We start from the raw sequence: 9,156 nt of genomic DNA, 5'->3' as shown, positions 1-9,156 counted from the left end.
GATTGGTGTATATTGCTAGCTTATCGAAAGCTAGTGGCATATCCAATCCTATCCCCACTTTAAAATACACTTTGCTATTGGCAAGTATTTTTCATCTTTAGGTGGAAAAATTGTGGTTACTCTCGGCATAATATATTCTGCTTGAAAGGAAGGGGAATTGAGGTTAATTTTGTAATTTGACAGGCTTAAAATTATTTAAAAAGAGAGAGTTTAGTTTAGCCTTAAGCCGTCATTGATAGAGAAGTCAAAGGTCCAAATGAGGCCAAAGGATGGGTGGGGCACGGGGCTTTGATGTCTTTAGCGTGGACGGAAACGGCAATCGGGTGAGAACGTGATATCGAACGTAAAGTCACCTTTTCCATCTAAAATATTAACGGCAGAGATAGGGCTCCAAAAGCATAAATAGTTAAATACGCATTTACGTATGTGGAGGTCCCAGCGGGCGAGAGAGAAAGGCGGAGGGACCTTTCACCGTTTTCCATTTTGTTTTTGGAACGCTTTTCACCGAAAGGGAACACTTTTTAAGTTAGGGATAAAGATCTCCGACCTGACTCCTGTCCAACCGTGGCGGGAACTGAACGGTCCAGCATTTGGAAACCACCCAAAATCAGGGGTGGGGTAGTCATTTTACCTGTGGGGTTCAAGTGGGATCCACCTATGAAATGACCACCTCACCCCTGATTTTGCTATTGTTTAATGAGCTGGATGCTCCAGCTCCCACCACGACTAGACAGTATCCTTTTCACTGGACTGGAGATTCTTTTTCATGCCTTCCCAAGGTTGTTGTAGGAATTGGTACCGGTTTCATTGTATCGATATCGGTGTTTAATACCTGACCAATGCCAAATTCTGGTTACAAACATGGTATGAACCAAGGATATTGGTTAAAAGTACAATATGACATTGGGTAGTATCTTTGAGGACAAAATCATCTTATCGGAATCTCTATACAAGTATCAATATTGATATAATACTCGATATGCATAACTCTAATATCGATACCTAAACCCTATGCCTTCTCACATAACGAGTTGTGGGATTTACATTGATAATTTCTCTTTGGGTAAAATATGGGTCTCTTATTAAATGAATCCATTTTCCCTATATTCTCATTGGTGTGATTTCTAATATTGATGTCGTGAAAAACCTCATTGTTATATAAATTATACGGAGAAGATTCTCCATGCATGAGTATGCTAGTGGTATACCGTAAGTTAGCACCTTATGTGTTTATCTCTCTTTCTCCCTTTGAGGGATAAGGGAGTGAGGATAAAGAGAGATAAACACATAGGTGCTAACTTACGTATACCCCTAGTATGCCCATTCCTCTCCCTAAAAAATTATGTGAAAAGGTAATGGATCTAATTATAAGATCCCATGGATTTATGATACTTTTTGGAAAAAAGATGCAGGAACTCTTTGACTGGTTTTGGGCAGCGAAAAACTCTTTCAAGGTTTCAATGGCTGATTCGCATATGCCCTCTTCCACGAAGGAAACAAAAGTTCCCCCGTGGAAAATTGAGAAAGGAAAAGAAAAACAGTAGTTAGTAACAACAGAGTGTCTTCCCATATTTCTTTTTCCTCTTTCCCAAAAGCTAAGGCAAGAAAACAACTTTCCTGGAAGGGGAAAAGGGTAAAAGGGGTTTTGTTTTTAATGCTAAGTGACAATGGGAAAGGGAATTTAAATATGGGAATATATAAAGAAAAGATTTCAGGGCTTTCTTATTAAACAAATGACTTTGTGTAATCTATTATGATTCTATGCAGAGATCCCAATTGCAAAGGAGCAAGGTGAGTATTTGCCACTTGTCATAGGACTGAGAGTTAGGTGGGACCCATACCTCAAATACTATTTGTAAGAGAATAGCTTGATCAAGGAGATGAGAATGTCGAATTTTGAAACTTGAAAAAAAGCCCTAAAACTTTTACAAATAAAAAAATTAAAAAAATTGAATTATAAAAATGGAACATGTATTATTGGTATTTCTCACACTAAATCACATGGGTACTATTTTTGTTTTCATGTAAATTTATAATAAATAGTATCCCAGTACATGAAGCGCCCATCACTAATTAATTAAGTCACTAAGGGCAAAATTGAAATATAATATGCAAAAAGTTCTTCGAGAAAAGAACACTCCAACATATCCTAATGAGGGTAATTTAAGGTCCATGGTTAAAGACTAAAGAGTGCGTATGTAACTATGTATCACTTGAAGGGTAATTCAGGTCTCACGAATTGTGTATACACTATATAGAGGACTCACATATAAGGGAGGACTGAGGAGCATTGTTTGAGGAATCGTTATCAGATTGGCCGGATCCGTCAATCAATGATGATATCGGTGGAGATTGATATCGATTTCTAACCAATCTATATTAATGGATTGGTACTGAACAAGAGTAAAATGTAAAAAAAAAAGTAAAAAAAATCTGTCTGATCCAGATAAATACAGACCGATCCAAATCGATACCAATACCAATTATTAAAACCCTAGGTGAGGAGAGAGAGAGAGAGTCAAGAAAGAAAGAGTGTGAGAGGCATGGGATCATTTTCTTATAATAATAAACCATATAAATAATTAATAATGGGAAGAAACATACAAAACGCAGACTCATAATCTAATAAATTTTTTTTTTTTTTTTTTTTTTGGTTGAAATAAGATCTAATAAGTTAGTAATAACATAAATTAGAAATCCCAAAAAAGAAATATTTTATTGGGAAAGAGAACTCTACTTGATCGCATGGTCTCTACACATGTGTCTGTGTTAATGGAGAGCATGCTTGGGTATCTACCTAAGGATAGAAGTGTCATTTCATGCCTGAGAGGACATAGAAAACACCACCAAATAGAGATTTTTTGTTTCTTATTTTATTTTACATGTGCACGTGTTAATTTATGGATGGAGTTGTATTTAATATTTTTACTGTGTTAAATAATAATAATAAATTTTTTTTCTCAAATTTTTTTTTTTGAAACTGAAATTTAATGAAAATAAGGAGACCTGAGCGAAGACTACTAAGAAGTGTTAAGGGCAACTATTTATAGTGCAACTTAAGAAAAGGGAATAATGGATGGGACATGAGAGACAAAGAGAAGAAGTGAGAGTATAAGCTCTTTGTTCACGCTTGCTCTCTCTCCTCTTTCTTCTCTCCTAACTCTTTTTGAAAAAACAGAACCACACACACACACACACAAATATCGGGCGCGCGAGTGGAGAAAAAAACGCGCCACCGCTATGGGCTGCACGGCCTCCAAGCTCGACAATGAAGACACTGTGAGACAGTGCAAGGACCGGCGCCGCCTCATGAAGGAAGCAGTTTATGCTCGCCACCACCTTGCGGCCGCTCATTCCGACTACCTCCGCTCTCTCCGTCTCACTGGCTCCGCTCTTTCCGATTTCTCCGCCGGAGAACCTCTCTCCGTCTCCGACCAAACCCCAGCTGTTCTCCTCCGAAATCCTTCTTCAGTGTCGTTCCGTTCAACAGAGCCACCACCACCTCCACCACCACGACCACTGACTCCGTCTCCAGCACCTCCTCCACCCCCTCCAGCCTTCTCTCCTTCTCCAGCTCCATCTCCTACTATCAGAAGCTCAAAGCTTCCACATATCCTTTCTGAATTAAGCCCCTCCTCCACTCCCCGCCAACCATCCGCCGCAAAATATAATTACCCGTTCAATTTCCCGACCAACTCCACGTACTCTAGCACGCCTTCTCAGACCTCATCCGTTTGGAACTGGGAGAACTTCTACCCTCCCTCACCTCCCGGTTCTGACTTCTATCGGCGACCAAAAGACGAAGACGCCCACCACTCCGACCAGAACAATCACCATTTGGAGGACGACGACGACGACGCCGACGAAGAAAAAGACGAAGGGACCGAGAGAGAAGAAGTCCATTGCAGCGAATGGGGCGACCACTACAGTACCACGAGCTCCGATTCCAAATCGTACAATGAGGAGGACGATAGAGACCGAGACTCGACATCAGAGATCGGTTCTAGATCGAAATTTGGATCTTCAGTTTACACTGAGACCACGGCGAAGCCGAATTATACACCAATGGGGAAATCGGAAAAATTTGATGATGCCGGATCGTCCGTCAGTTGGAATGCCGGCGGCGCTAACGAGGTATCAGACATGAAAATGGTAGTTAGGCATCGAGATCTGGCGGAGATCGTGGCAGCGATCAGAGAGTACTTCGATAAGGCCGCTGCAGCTGGTGATTTGGTGTCGGAGTTCCTCGAGACCGGGCGAGCTCAGCTCGATCGAAGTTTCAGACAATTGAAGAGTAAGTTTAAATTCAAATTCAAGTTAGGGTCCATCTACCAAAGCAAATGGATTACAGTTTTTTGTTTATGGATTGTTCGGTTTTGAGAATTTCTCTGAAAAATTTGGGAAATTTTTGCAGAAACTGTGTATCATTCAAATAGCATTTTGAGTAACCTGAGTTCGACTTGGACTTCGAAGCCGCCGTTAGCGGTAAAGTACCGGCTAGAAGCTGGTTCGCTCAATGAACCGGGCGGTTCGAAGAGTCATTGCTCAACCTTGGAACGGCTTCTCGCCTGGGAGAAGAAGCTCTACGAGGAAGTTAAGGTAATCTTTTAGCCTAAATGACGACGATAACCTCCGATATCAACGATAACTACTGATGTTAGTTGCGTAATTCCAAAGCGATGTCTGTTAAATGACTCAAATGCACTTTCAATGGGTTGCTTTCCAGCGTATAATTCAGGGTATTATTGTCATTGGAATATCCAGATTGGGATTTCGTAATTTCACGTTCATCTCGCCAGATTTCTCGTGATATTTTGTTGGAGTTAAAAAGTTTGGCTTTGCGCTGTTACGACTTGGCACCTGAAACCTGTTAAATCTTTTTCTGCAATTCTTCTTCCTGCCCATGAGTTTTTACTGGGAATTGTCTAATGACATGGGAAGTTCTTTGTTTACAGTTAAAAATGGGATTTGCACCGGCAACTGCTTAGCTCAGTTGGTGAGCCGTGGTGCGCTTCATGCCCATGCTCACCAAGAGGTCTCGAGTTCGAGTCTCTTGGCTGGTATCTTATCCCCTCCCTGGTTGGATCCCCCCTTCTATCAAACTATATATGAAAAGCTCCCAATTAACCAAAAAAAAAAAAAAAAAAAAAAAAAAAAGGGGTTTGCTGTGATGGGTTATTGGTTGTTATCAATTTCATGTATGAAAATTGATTGATACTGAATTTGATTGACTTTGAAGTACCATTAAAATCATTTGATCTGTTGCTTAACTTCCATGTCTGCTTTTTAGATAAGCTGAACATCACATTCTAGTGTTTGAAGCAGAGTCCAAGAGAGTATACTAATCTGCTCCGTCTTTGGAGTGTGTTTTGTAGGCTAGAGAGGGAGTGAAGATCAAACATGAAAAGAAGTTAGCATCACTACAGAGTCAGGAGTACAGGGGGGAGGAGGAAGTAAAGTTGAATGAGACCAAGGCAGCTATACAGAAGCTGCATTCGCTAATTGAGGTCACATCTCAAGCTGTCACTACCACCTCTTCTGCCATCATTCATCTAAGAGACAGTGAACTCTCCCCACAGCTTGTTGAGCTTTGTCACGGGTATGTTTTGATTCAATTTGATGTGAAGTTCATATTGTTGTGGCAATTGAATCTGTATTCCATATTTTGCCAAAAATAAGCATATATCTGTCAATTTGGTCCATCTAATTAGAGTGGTTTTCACTAACTAATAAATGTAGAACCATGGAAAATAATCTCACATGGCCTGGAAATTTGCGATGGAACGTACATATATGCTATGGCCTCCTTACTTGGCATGACACGTTTTAAAACCATGATGGCCACCTGTCAAAGCCAGACTGTATTATAGGTGACCAATCTTTGGTGGAGCATTAAAAACAAAACATGTTTGGAGGATCTTAACTTTGTGAACGAGAGGGAAAAAGTTGAAACAATGCTTATGAGAAGCGTTGCTACCTGGGTTTTATAAATATTCACATCTAGTTTCGGTCAGTTTTTTGTGTTGTGCCCTGCTCCATCAATGGCCATAATTGTGGATGTGGGCTTTGTGAGTTGGTAGGCCTTGTTCAAGAGTGGAAGGGCTCTGCTGTGGATGGACCCAATGTTCATTACATATTTCCCCCATGAGCTTGTCCTGATCGGAGGGCTGTACTTTGGAAATATAGGCTAATAGGCTGATAGGTTCTCATATGTAATGGATCATGGACATGATCTGTCTGAATTCGAGTGAATCTTATTCTGGTCTCCTTAGAAAAGTAAATGCCAAACAACTGGGCTTGTCAGCAAGATTCAGATGGAAGTGGAAATTGTAGCTGTAAGTAGAGCCACAGTTACTGAGAGGCAAGGACTAAAGCTAAGAAGAGGAGGGGGTTACCCCATCAATGTCGTTCACTAAAGTTTCCATGTGACTGGAATGTGCTTCATCAGCTTGATTAATTGTTGCTGAGTAATCTGTCGTCATTTCAGGGCCTCAAAGAGCCAGATAGGAGAAAGACATGAGGCAGTGGTCCAAGGCAGAAAAACCTCCTTTGGCACAAGGATGTTAACTGGGTCTTGTCCGAAAATTCTTCTCTGGAATTGGCTTGTCCACTTAGGACCGCCGAATGGTAAGGCTCACATTGCCACCATTCCAAATTTCCAATGAGGATGCACTAGAAGAAGCATGTATGGGTGCAGTGAGTGCCAGTTCATGGTATTGTTAGCACCGCTATGGATCTGGCAGCTTAATGAGGGGCTAGTATTGCCAAAGATCTGTTTTATCTGAAGGAACAGCCCAATGTCAGGGATGCAGATCCTTGCCTCTTGTTCTTGAGCAGGATTGGAGGGTACCCTGATTTTCTTGCTAGTTCACTTAATTTGGGCAATTGAAAATTCTGTTTGTTTCTGTTTTTTGGGTGTAGCTTTTGTTTTTTTTTTTTGGTTCTTTTTTCTGTTTTTAATACTAACCATGCATTATGTAACCTGTAAATTCCTCCTTTGATCATGCTAATTCTATTTACTGTCACCAATTGACCTATACTTTGAGTGCATCTGATATTTAAGCTATTTATGTTTAAATATGTTTCATGCAGGTTCATGTACATGTGGAGAGCAATGAGCCAGTTCCATGAGGTTCAGAATCACATTGTGCAACAAGTTCAGGGCCTTGTGAACCGATCTGCCAAGGGGGAGTCAACCTCTGAACTCCACCGACAGGCAACCCGCTACCTTGAATCAGCCGTTTCTGCCTGGCACTCCAGCTTCTGCCGCGTAATAAAATACCAGAGGGACTATACCAGGTCCCTCCATGGTTGGCTCAAGCTTACTCTTCTCCACGTTGGCAATGACAACACCAATGGTAGCAAAGAACCAGCCCTTGCTGTCCAAGCCTCCTCTGACCTCTTTACCTTCTGTGACGAGTGGAAGCTGGCCGTTGATCGGCTTCCTGACACTGTAGCTTCTGAGGCCATCAAAAGCTTTGTTAACGTTGTCCATGTCATATCTGTGAAGCAGGCTGAGGAGATCAAGATCAAGAAGCGGATGGAGGGTGCCTCCAAGGAGCTTGAGAAGAAGTCTTCGGCACTCCGCAGCATTGAGAGGAAATACTACCAGTCATATTCAATGGTTGGCATAGGTCCTCCTGATAGTGGACCTAATGGTGGACATGTTTTAGATACACGGGACCCCCTTGCTGAGAAGAAGTCTGAACTAGCAGTTTGCCAGAGGCGGGTGGAGGATGAGATGTTGAAGTATGCCAAAGCCATTGAGGTAACAAGGGCAATGACACTGAATAACATACAAACAGGTTTGCCTGGGGTTTTTCAGGCAATGACTGGGTTCTCAGCCAAGTTCGCAGAGGCTCTTGAGGGGGTATGCAACCGTTCCTATGCAATTAAATAAATAATTTGATTTTTTGGGGGAGTAAATTAGGATTATCAAGGCTGGGATATTTTTTTTTTAAAAATATAGGGAGGCCGTTTGTTTCATTTCCTCCTTTTTCATTGTGTAGATATATTGGAATTTTGTCATTTTATCATCTTCTTGGAAGTGGGAGGGAGATGTCTCTGTAGTCTGTACAGGAAATTGCTCAGATTGTTGTAAGAGAAGTTGGCTTCTTTATCAGGTTAATAAAAGGAAATTTCTTTTATCTCTTCTCTTTCTTTAACAGATTTTGTATTAGACTTTGCTGTAGGCCTAACCAAAACTTTTCTGAACCTAACCCAGAACTGTAGAACCAGCTTGGTCAAGCTGGGTTTCCCAGTTAACCTGGCTGCTAGCCTGATGGTGGCAGTTGGTTGAAAACTTATCCGGAGTTTGAATTAACCTGAACCTGATCAAAAATCAAGTTGGGTTCTAACTGTTCAAATTGAAGTGACAAATTACAGGGTGAGCGCAAGAGCGGGGAAGCGCGTGCAGGCGCTAAAGCATGAGACGGTCAAATTAAATATACTTTGAAGTCGAGAGCAGCTCTAAGGTGCATCTATGTGTATACCTGAATGTACCTATGGAAGAACTAAGCTTCATTTGGGTAAAAGTAAAAGATGGTGAACAGCAGAAGCACCCTGAATGTTTTGTCCAATCCTACCCAAAAATGGGATATAAGTTTTGAATTGTTCTAGTCAATCAAAATTTGATTCTACTTTAATCTTATAAAAAAAAAATTTGATTCTACTTTAAACTCTCTTATAACCCATAAAGTGATTTTTCTTTAGAGCATGCTCTCAAACAATTACATTCGGGGATTGTATGTTCTCTCTCATTCTTAGAGCATGAATTCCAGGATTGAGAGCGGCAGCACCAGCCAATGAGAAGGATTCAGTTGCTAAGGTTCAAACTGATACATCACAGAGCCTGAGAGAGAGTTTCTGGTTGAACCCACCTACATCCACCCCTAGTTGGTGAGCTTCCATTTGATTGTGATAAAGTTGTTTTTTTTTTTAAATAATATTGATGCCTTCAGACATATGATTAATATACAGAGTTGTACAGCAGTTCCTGTGGCTCATCATGTGGAACTAAACAGTCTGAATGCAAGTTGATGGCCAATGTGCATAGTTTGTGTGGTCCATTGAGGGCAGCAGGCTTCAGATCTTCTATATTTCCTTTAGTTATTTTTTCTTCACAAACTGATAGAACTGGAAGAAGAAATGAATAGG

The 9,156-nt window shown here is 41.0% G+C and overlaps 1 protein-coding gene across 1 annotated transcript; it reads left to right on the top strand.

Annotated features, from left to right (window-relative positions):
* Positions 1 to 3,099: 3,099 nt before the first annotated feature.
* On the top strand, positions 3,100 to 8,152 carry LOC122660387 (nitrate regulatory gene2 protein-like). The gene is made up of 4 exons (XM_043855681.1): positions 3,100 to 4,294; positions 4,415 to 4,599; positions 5,376 to 5,599; positions 7,093 to 8,152. The coding sequence occupies exons 1-4, from the start codon at positions 3,241 to 3,243 to the stop codon at positions 7,898 to 7,900; spliced, it is 2,271 nt and encodes a 756-aa protein (XP_043711616.1). The 5' UTR covers positions 3,100 to 3,240; the 3' UTR covers positions 7,901 to 8,152.
* The last annotated feature ends 1,004 nt before the right edge of the window (positions 8,153 to 9,156 follow it).

Source organism: Telopea speciosissima, chromosome 1 (assembly GCF_018873765.1).
Source record: "Telopea speciosissima isolate NSW1024214 ecotype Mountain lineage chromosome 1, Tspe_v1, whole genome shotgun sequence".
Classification (NCBI taxonomy): Eukaryota; Viridiplantae; Streptophyta; class Magnoliopsida; order Proteales; family Proteaceae; genus Telopea; species Telopea speciosissima.
The sequence above is the reverse complement of the archived record's forward strand: the minus strand, read 5'-3'. Positions and strand labels throughout refer to the sequence as shown.

Bases quoted from the DNA above. Each gene is read 5' to 3' on its own strand.
- LOC122660387 (XM_043855681.1), top strand. From the start codon at position 3,241: ATGGGCTGCACGGCCTCCAAGCTCGACAATGAAGACACTGTGAGACAG. The intron at 4,295-4,414 runs GTAAGTTTAAAT...AAATTTTTGCAG, and splicing joins AAGTTTCAGACAATTGAAGA to AAACTGTGTATCATTCAAAT. The intron at 4,600-5,375 runs GTAATCTTTTAG...TGTGTTTTGTAG, and splicing joins AGCTCTACGAGGAAGTTAAG to GCTAGAGAGGGAGTGAAGAT.